This window comes from Suncus etruscus, chromosome 11 (assembly GCF_024139225.1).
Source record: "Suncus etruscus isolate mSunEtr1 chromosome 11, mSunEtr1.pri.cur, whole genome shotgun sequence".
NCBI classification, from domain to species: Eukaryota; Metazoa; Chordata; class Mammalia; order Eulipotyphla; family Soricidae; genus Suncus; species Suncus etruscus.
Genome location: NC_064858.1, coordinates 3,048,966 through 3,068,894, shown reverse-complemented (window position 1 = coordinate 3,068,894; position 19,929 = coordinate 3,048,966). Strand labels below are relative to the sequence as shown.

At 40.4% G+C, this 19,929-nt stretch overlaps 1 protein-coding gene across 4 annotated transcripts; it reads left to right on the top strand.

Annotated features, from left to right (window-relative positions):
• The first annotated feature begins 1,877 nt into the window (after positions 1-1,877).
• On the top strand, positions 1,878-16,702 carry LOC126021824 (zinc finger protein 345-like). Of its 4 annotated transcripts, none has more exons than XM_049782681.1 (6): positions 1,878-1,998; positions 3,454-3,539; positions 11,395-11,521; positions 13,076-13,165; positions 14,574-15,502; positions 16,175-16,702. In XM_049782681.1, the coding sequence occupies exons 3-6, from the start codon at positions 11,398-11,400 to the stop codon at positions 16,487-16,489; spliced, it is 1,458 nt and encodes a 485-aa protein (XP_049638638.1). In that variant the 5' UTR covers positions 1,878-1,998; positions 3,454-3,539; positions 11,395-11,397; the 3' UTR covers positions 16,490-16,702. The 4 variants fall into 4 exon arrangements, with proteins under 4 accessions (XP_049638638.1, XP_049638637.1, XP_049638636.1 ...); XM_049782680.1 differs by having other exon boundaries at positions 14,574-15,928; positions 16,265-16,702; XM_049782679.1 differs by lacking the exon at positions 13,076-13,165 and having other exon boundaries at positions 14,574-16,702.
• The last annotated feature ends 3,227 nt before the right edge of the window (positions 16,703-19,929 follow it).

The window sequence follows — 19,929 nt, the reverse complement described above, 5'->3', positions numbered from 1 at the left end:
AAATCAAGGGCCCGGAGAGATAGCACAGTGGTGTTTGCATTGCAAGCAGCTGATCCAGGACCAAAGGTGGTTGGTTCGAATCCCGGTGTCCCACATGGTCCCCCGTGCCTGCCAGGAGCAACTTCTGAGTGCAGAGTCAGGAGTAACCCCCTGAGCACCACTAGTGTGACCCAAAAATAAAAGCAAACAAATGATAATCAAGTCTTCTCAATTATGACAATATCTTGACAAAATACTCTAATTTATCTATTTTCCTTTTGATTATGTCTACTATTATAATCTAATGCTTCAATCCATAGAAACCACTGAAATAGGCAACTGTATACCACAGACTTTTGTTACAGACTCTGTTCATTGAATATGTTTTGAAATTTATATAATTTCCAACTCAAGCTTGGAAATGGTGGTGGGAAAGGCCCTGATTCATTGTCACTATGTACCATAAATACTATTGTGAAAGATTTGTTATTTACTCTTTGGTCACAATAAAAATTATTATTATAAATAAAGAAAAAAAGAAAAAAGTTCTTATCTAATAGGGATAAGAACCCATAAATGTTATAGTGCATGAGTGCCTTTCACCCTGAAGATTTGTCATGGGGACTTGACATAGACCTCAATTGATCATACATTGACCATCCAACTCTAAACCTCAGATCCCAATCTTAGAACTGGCATAATTTTCTGCCACTCTGGCACCAATTTGCTCCAGGGTAGGTTCATATGACACCCTGACAATGAAGAAACAGCAACAACTTGCTCTAAGGGCAGGTTTTCCTACATCGCCACCTAACAGTGAGATGAAATCAGAAGAAGCTATGTGACACCCCTGTTTTGACCTAGGACTGTGCAAAAACCAAGATCTCTGATTACAGAAAACTGACTGCGACAACCACAACTGAACAGAACTTTTCTTGAGACCATAAAGAAAAACCTTGGAGTTGGACAATTAACATACCAAGAGCCTAGAGTTGGTCTTATGACAACATGCTTCATAGGTTGAGATACGTTATTTCCTTTAGGCAAGGGTATTTTCTTTCTAATTTCCCCCAACATTTACTGCACCTATGCAGAAACAAACCCAGCCACACCTGCACCCCACTCTTTTAAATTTTATCTGTGACTTCTGAATAGAAACTACTGCCTTTATCATAGAACCTTGGAACATGAATCACTTTGTTTTACCTCATATTTCTATGTCTTTCTACAAATTGAGAAAATAAAAAAGTGGATGGGACTCTGGGCCAAGTTATCTCAAGTGAAATGGGTGGGGAAAAGTGATCAGAACTAAATACCCAAGCCAAAGTCAATGACAATAGAATCAAGAGACCCAAACTATAACAAGCTAAACACAAAATGGACTTGTTATACACGGTGCTTAAATATATTATTTAAAAAAGGAAAATTCAAAAATAAAATGTTTCTACTTTATAGGGCTCAAAAAAGGCAAGGCCCCATATGGCCTTCCCATTATTCACTGAATCAAAACTATAATGAGCAGCAAGTTCGTTTCTAAAAAATAAACAATGAGCAAAAGAAAGAACACTCCCGCTGTTGACCACGAGGGGACCAACTCCGTGTTTGAATATCTTCATTCAACACTTTGCATTTACTATTTGCATTTAACACTTTCTCTGCGGAGCAGGTTCCCGGATGGAGCAAAACCGAAGGCTCCCAGGAAGGAACCGCCGGGAGGAGACACGGCCGGGCGCGGGGGCCGCTGGGAAATGTAGTCCCCGGTGGTGTTTCCGCACTCCCTCCGCAGGCAAGCTGGGAAATGTAGTCCGCCGCCCCCCCCCCCCGCTCACGCAAGGCGCGCTGGGAGCACTTCCGGGTGCCTCTGCGCATGTCCGGACATGGCGTCTGCCCCTTTCCTCCCAGGGCACTTCCGCCTGCTCTCCGAGGCGAGGCGCTCCGCGTGGCGGAAACGTCTTTCCCGGTGTCTGGGAGGCCCAAGGAGGACCTGGGCCGGGCGGGACTCGGTTCCGAAGCAGAAAGGTGGGAGAGAGAGCAGAGGGAAGGAGGGGAGAGGAAGAGGGAGGAAGGGGGAGGGGAGAGGAAGAAATAAACTATAACCTGGGGTCAGGGGTCAAGTGCAGTCAGGTGCACTCAAATACATAAATATTTTAACAAAAACCAAATTGCATCTGGGATGGAGTTAGTTTTGCCAGGGCCCCAGGAGTACAAATAGACCTCCTGAGTTTTTTACCTGGGTTAAGGGGTCAAATGCACAGTCGGGTGCAGGTGCACTAAAATAAATGAATATTTTAATACAAGCCAAATTGCATCTGGGATGAAGTTCAGTTTGCCAGGGTCCCAGGAGTACAAATAGACCTCCTGAGTTTTTTGCGACTGATTCTGTGGCCACCAAAAGAAAACCACATGTGTTCTTGACACTGCATTGGTGAAAAGTTAGATACTCAAAGTATATATATATATATATATACATATATATATATGTATATATATATATATATATATATATATACACTACAAGCATATTTCACTACAAGCATGCCTGTCTTTTTTGCCACCTATTTTGAGGGGCTTGTGTACTTTGAGTGATTAATGATGGAAACAAATGTTTCCTACTTAATGGAGAATCCTTTTTATTTATTTATTTTTGAGCCACACCCAGAGATGCTCAAGGGTTTACTCCTTGTGGATTTCGGGAACCCTATAGTATGCTGAGGATGGATCACAGGAAGGCCTCTTGCACGGCAAGTGCCCTCCCGACTGTACCATCACTTCAAGCCTTAATGGCATATTCTTTCTCTGAACATCACTTTTAAAACGAGATGATTTCACTTCTCAGAATTTCTCCTGCAAATATTTGAAAATGCAAAAGAAGCAAAGAAGGTATCCATTACCTGCTTAATCAGTAGGCAGTGTGTGTTCTGTTGTTTTTTTGTTTTTTTGCAGTGTGTGTTCTTAATAACTTATTGTATATATATTATATATGTATGAATGGTGCCACTTAATATATTTCATGAGGCTCCCTTACCAGAATCTTTCCTTCTCAAGAAGTGAAATGAGGGGCCGGGCGGTGGTGCTAGAGGTAAGGTGCCTGCCTTGCCTGCGCTAGCCTTGGATGGACCGCGGTTCGATCCCCCGGCGTCCCATATGGTCCCCCAAGCCAGGAGCAACTTCTGAGTGCATAGCCAGGAGTAACCTCTGAGTGTCACCGGGTGTGGCCCAAAAACCAAAAAAAAAAAAAAAGTGAAATGAATGGGGCCGGCGTGGTGGCGCTAGAGGTAAGGTGTCTGCCTTGCCAGCACTAGCCTAGGACAGACCGCAGTTCCATCCCCTGGAGTCCCATATGGTCCCCCAAGCCAGGAGCGACTTCTGAGCGCATAGCCAGGAGTAACCCCTGAGCATCACCGGGTGTGGCCCAAAAAAAGAAGTGAAATGAAATGCCATCATCAACAGAAGTCTCCTTCTCATTCTTTCCAGCTAATGTCAAAGCCCTTGACATGAAACCCTAAGATCTGGGAGCCACTTCAGAGTCCTCTAGTTTCTGAGAAGTCAATCCATCTCTGGTGAGTGAATAGTGTTTTTCCTTTTTTTGTTTTACACTATATAAGCTTCATAGAAATATGCATGCACAGTAATCTGTAGGGATGGAACCTAGTCCTAGCTCCGGTATATGTATCATGTGCGCAGACCATTGAGCTCTGCCCAGGTGTGTGATGTTCCAGAAGCCATAACAAAGTGACAGACACGTTTGTTCCTTGGTCAGTATCCTCTTTGGAGCAGGCATACTATATCCTCACGGAAAATAAAATTTGGCAATCAAGAATCATAAAGCAGTGTCTATATTTTTAGGTTCCCAGCACAAGTGAACAGCTACAGTGAAATCCATTTCACTCTCTGCACAAATGCATTGACATTATGGACAAGTCCTTATCTGTGCACTGTATTTTTTCTAGTTCATGACCCTATATTGGCACATCATTATCACTAAATTTCTTGGTTTTCTCTTGGATCTCTAATGTATTTGAGTTTGAAGTAACATATGTTATGAGCCCGCCATAATAATCATCCAGAGTAACTATTGACCAAAAACTCTGGGTGCTTCTTATTCATGTTTATTTCTATTAAATTGAATCATAGTAAGAAATACAGTTACAGGGGGTTGAGCAGTAGCACAGCAGGTAGGGCTTTTGCCTTATACACAGCAGACCCAGCTTCAATTCCCAATATCCTCTGGTCTCCTGCGTGCAAAGCCAAGGATAACCCCTGAGCACAGTTGGGTGTAGCCAAAATAAAGAAGAAATGATAGTTACAAAGTCGTTTGTGATTAAGTTTTAAGACACAATATCCCAATACCCATCCTTTCTCCAGTATACATTTCCTGCCACCAGTGTCCCCAGTTTCACTCCTGCACCACCTCGACCAAGCAACTTCTATGACAGTTACTTTTCTCTTTTATAAAACTTTTTTACTTTTAGGTGCTGTAGTTACTGAAACAATTACTGAAAGGGTTTCTTGCATTAACTTTACCTCATTTCTGCACCCATTTCTTGTCCTGCTTGATTGTTTCTAACTATTACCGGTATATTCATAGTGGTACCTTTGTCTGTCCTAACTGCATTCGCCACAATTCTTGTGGCAAGCTTCCTACTGTGGACCAGTCCTTCTGGCCTGTATTTCTGTTGTCTTTCAGTATTATCATACTGTTGGTTTAATATCCCACAAATGAGTGTAATTATTCTATGTCTGTCCCTCTCCCTGTGACTCATTTAACTCAGCATGTTGCTATCTTTGTTCATCCATGTACATGCAGATTTCATGGCTTCCTTTTTCTTAACAGCTGCATAGTATCCCATTGTGTAGATGTACCACAGTATTAGTATATCTAATGCTCTTAGACAACTTGGGTTGTTTCCACTTAGTGAGTGGTGCTGCTGTGAACATAGGTGTGCAGGTGCCTGTGTTATATTTGATCCTCTGGGGCAGATTTCCAGAGAGATATTGCTGGGTTGTATGGCAGCTCAATTTCTGAATATTTGAGGAATGTCCATATTGTTTTCTAAAAAGACCGGACCAGTTCACTTTCCCATATGCACTGAATAGAGTCCCTTTCGTCCCACATCCAAGCCAGCGCTGACTGTTCCTGTTGTTTTAGATGTGTGCCAATCTCTGTGGTCTGAGATGATCTCTAATTGTCATTTTAATTTACATCTCCCTGATGATCAGGAATGTGGAGCATTTTTTCATGTGCTTTTTGGCCACATATTTCTTTGAGGAAGTTTCTATTCATGTGATCACCCCATTTTCTATTTTGTTGGATTTTTTTCTAAATGTTTACCTATGCATTATGTACCTTTGATATTAACCACTTAGCAGATGAGTGTTGGGTAAATAATTTCTCTCATTTTGTGGCAGTTTTTGTTTCTTGGTCATAATTTCCTTGGAGTACTGTTGTTATCTTTGACTCCACTTGTTTGATTAGTGGTGTTTCATCCTTGCAGAAGCCTTTAGTTTGATGGTCATGCAGAGTTCTGCCTTAAGTCTTCAGGTCGGATATGAGGGCTTTATTTGACTTCTTTGCATGGCGTTAGAAAAAGCTCTGCTTTCTTTATTTTTTTTTCACTTTGCATGTAGCTGACCACTTTTCCCAGCACTACTTCTAGAAGAGGCTTTCTTTGTTTCGCTTCCTATTTTTTGATCTACTATTGAAGATTAGCTGATCATATGCCTGAGGGTCAATCTCTATGCCAGTACAATGCTGTTTTAATTTTTGAGGGGCTTGGGGGCAAACCCAATAGTGCTCAGGGATTACTCCTGGCATGCTCAGGAAACCATATTGGTTGCCAGGGATCAAATCCGGGTAGGCCGTGTGCAAGGCAAATAAATGCTTTACATTTGCAAAGCAAATGTACCCACAGTACTAACTCTCTGGCCCCTTATTGCTGTTTTAATGACTATTGTCAGTACAATTTGAAGTTGGGGAAAGTAATGCCTCACATTTTCTTATTCCCAAGGATTGCTTTAGTTATTCAAAGTGTTTATTGTTCCATGTGAATTGAAGGCTTGTTTGATCTTCTGGATCTCTAGTGGATTCGGGTAAATCATTAATGGATTCAAGACATGGGATGTTCCTGCCTGTGCCTGTCTGCCTGTGTTTCTGAATACCTGAAGGTCTCCTCAGAGGCCTAGGGAGCGCACCCCCAAAAAACTGTCAACTAGAAGCAGCAGAAGAGCGCGGCCGCGAAGCAAAGCAAAGCGGCCGCGCACTCTTTCCTTTTGTGTGTGTGTGTGTGTGTGTGTGTGTGTGTGTGTGTGTGTGTGTGTGTGGTTTTTGGGTCATACCCAGCAGTGCTCAGGGGTTATTCCTGGCTCCAGGCTCAGAAATTGCTCCTGGCAGGCATGGGGGACCATATGGGACACCGGGATTTGAACTGATGACCTCCTGCATGAAAGGCAAACACCTTACCTCCATGCTATCTCTCCGGACCCCCGCGCACTCTTTCTAACCAATGAACCCCACCACAACATGCAGGAAAAACCACTCTACAAGCGTGACAATGGGGTAACCTCGCAGGCAAACACCATGCAGAGAAAATGAAGACAAAAGCTCTGATGACCTAATAAATTCCAACCACCTGATTAACCTCTCGGATAAGGAACTTAAAATAGCAATATGGAAGATGTTTGAAGAACTCAAAGAAAGCATAGATTGATCTGAACAGAACACAAAGACAGAAATCAGAAAACTCCAAACTGAAATAACAGATCTGAAAAACACGGTAGCTCAACTGAAAACCTCAATGGATGGCCTCGCCAGCAGGGTATCAGCAGCTGAGGAGAGAATCAAAGTACTGGAAGATGTGATGCAGAAAAACTCAACACAACAGAAGAAATTAAAAAAGAACCTTAAGACAAACAAACAGGCAATGGAAAAAGTACTCAAGGAATGCAAACAGATGAAAATAGAAGTCTTAGATAAACTCAACAGAAACAGCATAAGAATCATTGGAGTCCCAGAGACCCAGGTAGGAGATCTCAATGTCAAAGACATCATCAAAGAGATACTCCCAGAGTTAAAGACTACACACAATCAAATCCTGCATGCCTGAAGGGTACCAGCTAAAAGAGACCCAAAGAAAAACACCCCAAGACACATCCTTGTTACAATAACAAATCCCACAGATAGAGATAGAATACTGAAAGCAGCAAGATCAAAAGGGAAATTACATTCAAAGGAGGATCCCTAAGACTTACCGCAGACATGTCACAAAAAACTCTCAAGGCCAGAAGACAGTGGTGGGATATTGTGACAAGACTGAATGAAATGAATGCCTCACCAAGAATACTGCACCCAGCCTGACTCATGTTCAGGTTTGAAGGAAGAATACATAGCTTCATGGATAAACAACAGCTCAGAAACTTCACAGATGATAAACCAGCCTTAAAGGAAAAACTGACAGGTCTAACTCTAAAACAAGAGAGACCAACAAACATAGCAAACTTATCTACAAAGATGACATTAAATCCTATGACAATCATCTCCCTCAATGTCAATGGACTAAATTCACCACTTAAAAGACACAGAGTGGCAAAATGGGTCAAAAAGATGAATCCAGGGGCCGGGCGGTGGCGCTGGAGGTAAGGTGCCTGCCTTGCCTGCGCTAGCCTAGGACGGACCACGGTTCGATCCCCCGGCGTCCCATATGGTCCCCCAAGAAGCCAGGAGCAACTTCTGAGCGCATAGCCAGGAGTAACCCCTGAGCGTCACAGGGTGTGGCCCAAAAACCAAAAAAAAAAAAAAAAGATGTAAAAAAAAGATGAATCCAACCTTCTGCTGCCTACAAGAAACACATCTGAATAGTCAGAACAAACCTGAACTCAAAATCAAAGGCTGGAGGAAAATCATCCAAGCAAACAACACCCTCAAAAAAAAAAAAGCTGGGGTGGCCATATTAATTAATATCTGATGACACCAACTTTATACTCAGAAAAGTGGTAAGGGACAAAGATGGACACTATGTACTAATCAAAGGATATGTGCAACAGGAAGAAATCAGACTATTAAACATATATGCAACCAATGAGAGACCAGCACATTATCTAATACAATTACTGACAAATCTGAAAGAAGACATCAATAATAACACAATAATTGTGGTAGACCTCAACATTGCCCTATCAACACTTGATAGGTCAACCAAACTGAAACCCAACAAAAACATACTAGCCCTGAAAAGAGTTATGGAAGAAAGAGGACTAGTAGATATATATAGGACACTCCATCCCAAAAAAACTGGATACACATTCTTCTCCAATGTACATGGGTCATTCTCCAGGATAGACTAAATGCTGACACATAAAACATACCTCCATAAAATGAAGATGACAGAAATCTTGCAGGCTACCTTTGCTGACCACAAGGCTCTGAAATTAGATGTGAACTACAAAGCCACACAGAAGAAAAACTTTAACAATCGGAAATTAGATACCCTGCTACTGAACAACCAGTGGGTCCGAGATGAAATCAAAAAGGAAATCAAAACCAATGACCAATTGTGTGGCACAATTGTGAATGGGATTGCCTTCTTGACTTCCTTCTCTTCCTTATCATTAGTGCCACACAAACTCAAATACCTTGGAGTCAACTTGACCAAAGATGTGAAGGGCCTATACAAAGAAAACAATAGAGCCCTGCTTCAAGAAATAAGAGAGGACACACAGAAATGGAAATACATACCCTGCTCATGGATTGGCAGGATTAACATCATTAAAATGGCAATACTCCCCAAAGTATTATACAGATTTAATGCGATCCCCTTAAAAAATACCCATGACATTCTTCAAAGAAGTGGATCAAACACTTATGAAGTTCATCTGGAACAATAAACACCCTCGAATAGCTAAAGCATTCCTAGGGAAAAGGAAAATGTGAGGCATTACTTTCCCCAACTTTAAACTGTACTACAAAACAATAGTTATCAAAACAGCATGGTACTGGAATAAAGACAGACCCTCAGATCAGTGGAATAGGCTTGAGTTCTCAGACATTGTCCCCCAGACATACAGTTACCTAATTTTTGACAAAGGAGCAAGAAATCCTAAGTGGAGCAGGGAAAATCTCTTCAACAAGTGGTGCTGGCAGAACTGGTTAGCCACTTGCAAAAAAGTGAATATAGACCCCCAGTTAACATCATGTACAAAGGTAAAATCCAAATGGATTAAAGACCTTGATATCAGACCTGATACCATAAGGTATATAGAACAACACATAGGTAAAACACTCCATGACATTGAGACTAAAGGCATCTTCATGTAGGAAACTGCACTTTCCAAACAAGTGGAAGCAGAGATCAACAGATGGGAATACATTAAATTGAGAAGCTTCTGCACCTCAAAAGAAATAGTGCCAAGGATACAAGAGTCACCAACCAAGTGGGAGAAACTATTCACCCAACACCCATCAGATAAGGGGCTAATATCCAAAATATACAGGGCACTGACAGAACTTTACAAGAAAAAACATCTAATCCCATAAAAAAATGGGGAGAAGAAATGAACAGACACTTTGATAAAAAAAGAAATACAAATGGCCAAAAGGCACATGAAAAAATGCTCCTCATCACTAATCATCAGGGAGATGCAAATCAAAACAATGATGAGATACCACCTCACACTACAGAGATTGGCACACATCACAAAGAATGAGAACAATCAGTGCTGGCAGGGATGTGGAGAGAAAGGAACTCTTATCCACTGCTGGTGGGAATGCTGTCTAGTCCAACCTCTATGGAAAGCGATATGGAGATTTCTCCAAAATCTGGAAATTGAGCTCTCATTCGACCCAGCTATTCCACTCCTAGGGATATACCCTAAGAACACAAGAATACCATACAAAAACCCCTTCCTCACACCTATATTTATTGCAGCACTATTCACAATAGCCAGGCTCTGGAAACAACCAAGATGTCCTTCAATGGCTAAAGAAACTGTGGTACATATACACAATGGAATATTATGCAGCCATCAGGAGAAATGAAGTCATGAAATTTCCCTATACATGGATGTACATGGAATATATCATGCTGAATGAAATAAGTCAGAGGGAGAGAGACACAGAATAGTCTCACTCATTGATGGGTTTTAAGAAAAATAAAAGTCACTTTTGCAACAATCTTCAGAGACAATGAGAGGAGGGCTGGAACTTCCAGCTCACTTCATGAAGCTCACCACAAAGAGTGGTGAGTGCAGCTATAGAAATAACTACACAGAAAACTACCATAATCATGTGAATGAATGAGGGAACTGGAAAGCCTGTCTGGAGTACAGGTGGGGGTGGGGTGGGTTGGAGGGAGATTTGGGACATTGGTTGTGGGAATGCTGCACTGATGAAGGGGGTGTTCTTTACATGACTGAAACCTAATCACAATCATATATGTAATCAAGATGTTTAAATAAAGAAAAAAAGACATGAGATGTTGCTGTATAAACCAGATGGGAGACATTTATGTCCAGTATGTCGCAATTTATTGAAAGGCAAGCACCCTATAAGATCTAAGGGTAGCAGACTATTCATTAGGCAGGATGCCTGGTCTTTTTAATGTTCTCCCATTCTCTGGGAACGCATGTCAAGGTATGCAAGGTCACTTTTCTCCCACAATATTCTTGCCCATTATTTTCTTAGAGATTATTCCTGGCATCCTCCCTTTCCCAAACTTTATGCATTCATATTACTAAGGTTCATCATGTTCATAAAAAGTATATGGTTCTGTGACCAGAGGGATAGTCTTAACAGAGAAGGAACTTACCTTGAACACAGTTAACATGGGTTCGATATGAGTGATCCCAGAGTGTGCAGCCATGTATAAGTCCTGAACACAAATAGCTGTCAATGGAAACCAGATTTTTAAAAATTGGCATGAACAAACTCAGCCTCTTTTGTCTTCTGTGATACATATTGTTTTTGTTTTGATTTTAATTAATATATTTATTTAAGCACCATGATTACAAACCTGTTTGTAGTTGGGTAGTGATACATACTTTGATTAGGTGAGGTTGCATTTGTTTGTCTTTTCTCCTACAGGAAACAGTCACCATATTTGGAACATTGGTCTTCTATGCTAGTCTTCTTAGGTATTTGTTTATTCCTTTCATCCTAGACAAGATTAAAGCTCCTTTTCACAGCAGAACTTTATTTATTCCTTTTTATGGCAGTAATTATAATTTTGATTTATATGGTAAACTGCCCTGATTTTAGGAGGTAAGTTAATAATATTTCTGTGACCTAAAATTTTCTGTCAAATAGAATAGAATAGAAGTGTATCTCATAAATAAGGTAAAATATACTCTGTAAAGAAACTTCCAGACTTCCTGTTCCTTTGATCCAGACACATTTCCACTAACTGAAGCAAACTGCCATTTCAGGCAATGGTGGTGTTTGAGGACGTGGCTGTGGACTTCACCTGGGAAGAGTGGCAGCAGCTGGATGATGAGCAGAGGAGACTGTACAGGGACGTGATGCTGGAGACGTACAGTCACCTAGTCTCACTGGGTGAGTGACAGTCGCCAGTCATTGCCTACTGCAAGTTTTATTAATGAATATACAATCTAAGGAAGTTAAGCTTTAAGGTTTGTTAATGAAAACAGTATAATCATTTTCTAAGCAGTGGTACAAGTGGTAAGGCATCTGCCTTGCATGCGCTAGCCTAGGATAGACCACGGTTCGATCCCCAACGTCCCATATAGTTCCCAAAGCCAGGAGTGATTTCTGAGCACATAGCCAGGAGTAACCCCTGAGTATCACCTGGTGTGGCTGAAACCCCACCCCGCAAAATTTAAAAAATGTTCAAGGGGGTGCTGGAGCAATAGCACAGAAGGTAGAGAGTTTGCCTTGCACGCAACCGATCCAGGTTGGATCCCAGGCATCCCATATGGTCTCCTGAACATGCCAGGAGTGAATCCTGAGCCCAGAGCCATGAGTAACCTGTGAGCACCTCTGGGTATGGCTTAAAAATGTGCAGGGTTGCCCTCTGTATTGTTTTCATTATTCATCTATTTCATTACATTTTTTTAAATAATAAATTTTAGGTTGGAGTGATGGTACAGCAGGTGGACATTTACCCAGCATGTGGCCAGTCCAGGTTTGATCCTTTCGCTATAGCCCTCACGCCTTCAGTGAGTGATTCCTGAACAAAGAGCAAGGAATAGGGTCTGAGCACGTTAGTGTGGTGCCAGAACAAACAGTAGTAGTAATTTGCAGTAGATTAAATAGGAGTATTAAATTGATAGCATTTATATCCACATTTTATCCCACCACCACCACCACTTTATGTCACTTCTGTTATGATTCAGCCCCCCAAGTTCTCCCACAACTTTTAAAAAAAAGTATAAAATCCAAGATCCAGAGTTTATCATTATTGTTCAGTACAGGGTTATTCCCTTGTTTGGTTTTCTTTGTTTTCTGCAGAATGAGACATGCTTTGTTTGCTTCCCCTGGAGTATTTTGATGAACAGTATTCATTTTTAGTTCAATTCACGTTTCAGCAAGTTGCATGATTTCATGTTGTATTAGAACTGCGTAATATTATGAATATATGCCACAACATTTTTATTATTCCTATGTTAATGGACTTTTGTATTATTTTCATATCTTGGCTATCTCTACTATCTGCTGAAATGAACAGGAGTGCACATCCATCTTCTTGAATTGATGTTTTTGTTTTGGGGGGATAGATATTAAGTGGAATTACTGGACCAGAGGGAAGTTCAGTTGTTGGCTTTTTGCATCATCATACTGTTTTCCATAGACACCAGACTAGACTATTGCCACTAAGAGCCAATGATGGTTCCGCTTTCATTGCCTTTTCTCCAACACTGGTTGCTTCTGGTCCTTTTCCTTTATGCCATTCTCACTGATGTGTGTTGATGTTTATTTTGTGTTTTGATGTGCATTTCCCTGTTACTAATTGACAGTGAACTCTGCTTGTATACCTACTGTTGACTCATCTTGGGACAACTCCTAAAACAATCCTGCTGACTTCATTCTTCAAAGACAGCGATACTTAGGCATTTTGGCAAAATTCTTTAATTAGTTTTTCATCATCAGGACATACAGCCATCAAACCTGAAGTGATTATCAAGTTGGAACAAAGAGCAGAGCCATGGATGGTAGATCCCCCAGTGCAGAGCCTCTCAGGTCAGTCAGTACGGACTGGAAGGGCAGCTAGAAATGGGAAAAGCAACAAAAGTTTGTTTTGCAGAGCATTTTTCACTAGTTCCTCATCTCCGAATGTTATAGCCATTGCTCTGCATTTATGAGACTCATTTATTATTTAGTCTTTAAATATTTTATTTTGTTAACTCTTACCTTCTTGATGGATATATATTTTCAAAATGTAATTCCAATCCTTTGAAAGATTTGTGTGGCTTTATCATCTCTAGATTCTTAGTTATTTTAGCAGCCATATTCTTCAAAGGATGGTTGTTTTTAAGTCTTAAAGGGCAAAGGGATAGTAGAGAGGTAAAGGTGTTTGCCTTGCATGCACGTTACCCAGCTCGGTCCTCTCTACTGCATATGATCCTCTTGAATGTGACCAGGAATGATTCCTGAGCCAAAAAAGCCCTGCGCACTGTCATCACTCTCCTTCCCATGTGGGAGGGGGTGAAAATATTGACAACAGCTTGTATTGCAAAAATGACATATGAAATATTTTGTTTTGCTTCACATTTGACTGCTCAGGGTCTATTGCTGGTTCTATGCTTAGGGATCATTCCGGATGGTGCTTTGGGATGCAGTGTTGTAATCAGGATTGAGCTGGTTGGGGTTGAACATGTGTAAGTCAAGTTCCTTACCCATTGTACTATCTTCAGTACCCCTAACATGAAACACTTTGACCATGTATGTAAGGTATAAATGCTGAATAAAATTTTCCCAGAAAAATCTGAAATAATGAGAGATCTATTGAAAGGTAAATTTTACTAATTTTAATACAAGATACAAGCAAAGATACCTCTGGCCATACCTCTATGAAGTTAAGAAAAAGTGAGTATACACATACACACACACACACACACACACACACAATTAACACATAATTTGTCTTTTCCTGTCTCTAAAGACTAGCATCCTTTATATTCAAAACACAGTTGTTTTCAGCATTTAGTATGTTTGTCTTATACTGTTAGGAGTGATCCCTGAGCACAGAGCCAGGAGTACATTCTGAACACCACTAGGTGAAACAAAAAAACAAACAAATACCAGCCATTTTCAAACATAACGTGCTGTAGAAGGTTCAGAAGAATATATCCTAGGTATTATCCCAAAAAATACTTAAGAACAGGGAAGCAAATGGTACTTTAAAAATGTTGTTGAAATTCAAGGTTTTATGAATAATATGGCCAATATCTCTAATGATTGAAACATCAAAAAAGCAAACTTCACAGACTTCTAATACTATTTTAATTCATATGTGGCAAAACCACTTATAGAAATGTATACCTTTAAAAATAAAATTGTCCCTTTGATTAAAAGAACTTCTTTACATGATAAACTGCCAAGATGTGTAAATCTATTTTCTAATGTCTTTATATTTATCTCACTTTAGATATTCAACCTGAGCATGACGTGAGTAAACATAACCAGAGAAATCAAGGTAGACTGTTTGAACAAGCTGGAATTACCAAGAGGAAAGTCACAACAAATGAGAGAAGTGAATGGACTTCTGTCCACGTTTCAAAAGTGATAACTAATGAAAATTTTTCTGTCATGATGCCTGAAAAGTATTATGTAAATAAGAGTAGTTTTCTGACTATTGATCCTGATGAGATCAACACTATACAGAAACTTGAAGGCCACGGAGCATTCTATGATCTATGTAATATCACCAAACATCCAGAAATGCAATCTGGTGAAAAACCTCATGAGTTTCAGATACCCAGTCAGCTCTTAGTCCTCAGTATTCCTCAAAGAACACACATTCTAAACAGAATACAGAAATGTAATGAATTTGAAAAAGCTTTATTTGAATCACAAAGGCTCATTGAACAACAAAGAATACACACAGGAGAGAAATACTATAGCTGTAAAGAATGGGAAAAAAACTGGCAATCAAGCTTCTTTCAACCTGAGAGAATTCTCACAGGAGAGAAACCTTATGAATGTAAAGAATGTCAGAAAAAATTCTCATGGAAAGCATCCCTTATTCATCATGAGAGAATTCACACGGGAGAGAAACCCTATGAATGCAAAAAGTGTAAGAAACGTTTTTCTGGTAAATCACACCTCACTAGACATGAGAGAATTCACACGGGAGAGAAACCCTATCAGTGTAAAGAATGTACGAAAACTTTCTCACAGAAGTCATCCCTCTCTGAACATGAGAGAATTCACACAGGAGAAAAACCCTATCAATGTAAAGAATGTAAGAAAACTTTCTATGTTAAATCCCACCTCACTAGACATGAGAGAGTTCACACAGGAGAGAAACCCTATCAATGTAAACAATGTAGGAAAAGTTTTTCTGATAAGTTACACCTCAACAGACATGAGAGAATTCACACAGGAGAGAAACCCTATCAATGTAAACAATGTCGAAAAATGTTCTCGTCAAAAGCTTATGTCAGTCAACATGAGAGAATTCACACAGGAGAGAAACCCTATCAATGTAAAGAATGTAAGAAAAGTTTCTCTGGTAAGTCACACCTCACGAGACATGAGAGGATTCACACTGGGCAGAAACCCTATGAATGCAAAGAATGTAAGAAAAGTTTCTATGGTAAGTCACATCTCACTATACATGAGAGAATTCACACCGGAAAGAAACCCTACGAATGTAAAATATGTAGGAAAGCATTCATGTGTAAGTCAGTACTCACTAAACATGAGAGAATTCACACAGGAGAGAGACCCTATCAATGTAAAGAATGTAGGAAATGTTTTGCTGATAAGTCATACCTTACTCTACATGAGAGAATTCACACAGGAGAGAAACCCTATCAATGTAAAGAATGTAGGAAAAGTTTCTCTGGTAAGTCATACCTCAATCAACATCAGAAAACTCATACAGGAGAGAAACCTTATGAATGTAAAGAATGTAGAAAAAGTTTCTTCCAGAAGTCATCCCTCACTGAACACGAGAGAATTCATACAGGAGAGAAACCCTATGAATGTAAAGATTGTAAGAAAAGTTTCACCAGTAAATCACACCTCACTAGACATGAGAGAATTCACACAGGAGAGAAACCCTATCAATGTAAACAATGTAGGAAAAGTTTTGCTGATAAATTATACCTCAACAGACATGAGAGAATTCACACAAGAGAGAAAACCTATCCATATAAAGAATGTCCAAAAATGCCCTCATTGAAATCATACATTAGTCAACATGAGAAAATTCACACAGGAGAGAAACACTATGCATATAAATACAGAAAATCATTCTCATGGGAATCAGACCTCAGTATCATTAAGCAGTTCACTCAAGAGAGAGACTTCATGGATGTAAAGAATGTAGAAAAATAAAAGGGAAATCACTTCATCAGAGAATTTGCAGTGTAAAGAATTCAAGATTTTTACAAAAGTGGGGCTTCACTGAACATGAGAGAATTCACAGAGGAAAGGAGATACATGAATGTAAAGCCAGGATGACATTCTTGTGGAAGTTGGGAGCAAATTCACATAAGAAAAAAATCGAAGGTTGTAAATATTGTAAAACTTGCCCTAATGTAAAGCTTCAAAATACAAGGCATTTTACCTGGTGTATCTAAATCAAGATTGCACAAACTGACCATGTTTCCACCTGAATGAATTGAGATCTCTTGGACTATCGGCTGTGGTGCATTTTTCCTCTTTCCTAGATGCATTACCCTATAGCTTAGCTATAATGCAAAACAAATATGAGCATGGTGGGTATTTTTATGAATGCCCACCCAATAAAAAAGTGGTCTAAATTCTTCCTTGATTTTTTTTAAGGTTTGTAGTTTTGAAGTTTAGATGAGCCCCAGATTTATCTTCTAAACAAACTGGACGATGAAAACAATATGAACAGCAGCTTGTATTTTAAGTCAATTTGAACATTCTAATATAAATTGGATAGAAAGAAATTTCTAGAGGCAGGCCAACAATCTTAAGCACTACCAATGCATTACCAGACCACTTTTGTTTTGGATACAGGTTTTTCCATGCAATCTGTAGAAAGAAAATATTTTGTAGGAACTTGCTGTTTAATGTCTATGTTCTGACATGTACATGTGTGTGTATGTATATATACATTCTATGTCTATGTTCAGAGAACAAATATCTCTGGTGTTTTCTCTGGAGCAGTCCATGTTCTCGAATTCATAGTTCTATTGCTTCGTAGTTTTTAAGTAATTTTGAATAAAAACTATCTTGCATCATAAACACACACAATAACTTATCCGAGACAGCTTCCAGAACAAATTGAACCGGTAAAAGGGATGGGTCATGGAGCTAGAGTGCCTACTTCTATTTGTGAAGACTAGAAGTACTGTATGGTCCACAGTACTTCCAGGACAAGCCCTGAATATAACACCAGATGACACGAGGTAAACTTCCAGCTTACTGTAATTTGTATGGAAGTATATTAAATATTCAAAAAGTTACAGCTAAAATTTTGGGGAATAAAGCATATAATATTCCTTTCGCTTTGGCACTGGCAGTAGGGTTTACACCTGTGCTTTGTTCACGAGTGTCACTCCCAACAGGGCATAAGACCATGTATGGTACCAGGGATCAAAATCTACTTGGGCAAGTGCTCAAGCCACTTACAGTCCACCATATGACATATTGGAGGTTGTTTTCACCTCTGAATTTACTTTTGCAACATTCACTTGAGGACATTGTCACCATTACATGTTTTATTATAAACAATGCAGAGAGGTTGTAAAGGATGGAAAACCAGGCAGTAGTCGTAGACACCCATGAGACACAGAATGATGGCCAACTCCCACTTTCTGCCTATTATAGTCGAGTTATTTCAACTATATACAGTGTACCAACACCCAAAAATCTTTACCACGCTGTTGTCCTCTTAAAAAAAAAATTCTTTGGAGCCACACCCATCAGTGCTCAGGGGTTACTTTAAGCTCTGTGTTGGGCTTAGGGAAATCGTATGGAGTTACAGAAATTGAACCCAGTCAACTGCATCCAATAGAAAATCTTCCTGCTACATCAGTTGCCCTGTGTGGGCAGTTTGATCATGGGTCATTTGAGACTAAAAAGAGAAGTGAAAATATGGCCCCCACGACAATAGTCATTTTCAGATTTTTTTTTAATTGAAGCATGGTGGCGCTAGAGGTAAGGTGTCTGCCTTGCCAGCGCTAGCCTAGGACGGACCACGGTTCGATCCCCCGGTGTCCCATATGGTCCCCCAAGCCAGGAGCGACTTCTGAGTGCATAGCCAGGAGTAACCCCTGAGCGTTACCTGGTGTGGCCCAAAAACAAAAAGAAGTATAAAAAGGAAGAACTAACTTCACGCCGGGCGGTGGCGCTAGAGGTAAGGTGTCTGCCTTGCTAGCGCTAGCCTAGGACGGACCTCGGTTCGATCCCCCGGTGTCCCATATGGTCCCCCAAGCCAGGAGCGACTTCTGAGCGCATAGCCAGGAGTAACCCCTGAGCGTCACTGGGTGTGGCCCAAAAACCAAAAAAAAAAAAAAAAAAAAAAGAACTAACTTCACAAACACTTAGACTCCACATAAAAAGATCTGATACTGGGGCCAAAGCAGCAGCACACCAGGGAGGGTGTTTGCTTTGCCAACGGGTTTCCATCCCCAGCATCCCATATGGTCTCCAAGCCTGCAATAAGTGATTCCTGAGTGCAGAGCCAAGAGTAAGGCTGAGCACTGCTCAGTGTAGGGCCCCCGAAAATGGAAATAATAAGTTGACGATGCAAAATTAGGAAGCTTTTGTCTTAAAGGATAAACCGGGGGGTGAGTTATGGTACTGCAGGAAAGGCACTTGCCTTGCAAGCAATCATTATTGGTTCAATCCCAACACCCCAAATGGTCCCCTGAACACCAACAGGAGTGATTCTAAGTGCAGAGCCAAGAGTAGCCCCTGAGCATCATGGGTTGTCGCCCTCCTTCAGAAAAGATGTGAGAGATGGTACCAATAGGTATCCAATGTGTATAGGACTTCATTCCCATAAGTACACATACTTTGCTAAAGAAGGGAAGAACTTTGTTCTAGACCACAAAACAATATTTCGTGAAAAAAAGGAAAAATCAAAGCAGGGCATGGAGCAAAGAAAGCCTTTTCAACAAGTGGTGTTGGCACAATTGGCTAGCCACTTGCAAAAAAAAAAAAAAAAAAGCAAACTCAGACCCCCATCTAACATCATGCACAAAGGTCAAACAAAATGGATTAAAGACCTTGATATCAGGCCTGAAACCATAAGGTATATAGAATAACATGTAGGTAAAACATTCCATGACATTGAGACTAAATGCATCTTCAAGGAGGAAGCAGCACTGTCCAAACAAGTGGAAGCAAAGATAAACAAATGGGAATATATTAAGCTGAGAAGCTTCTGCACCTCAAAGGAAATAGTGCCTAGGATACAAAAGCCACCCACAAAATGGGAGAAACTATACACCCAATACCCATCAGGTAAGGGCTAATATCAAAAATATATGATTCTGACAGATTTAACAAGAAAAAAAAAACCTAACCCCATCAAAAATTGGGGAGAAGATGGAGCCAAAGCAGTGGCACAGAGCACTAAGGTGCCTTGCTTATGCTACCCTAGGATGAACCGCGGTTTGATCCCCCGGCGTCCCACATGGTCCCCCAAGCCAGGAGCAATTTTTGAGCACATAGCTAGGAGTAACCCCTGAGCATCACCGGGTGTGGCCAAAAAAATGGGGAGAAGAAATGAACAGACACTCCCTCAAAGAAGAAATACAAATGGCCAAAAGGCACATTAAAAATGCTTCATATCATGG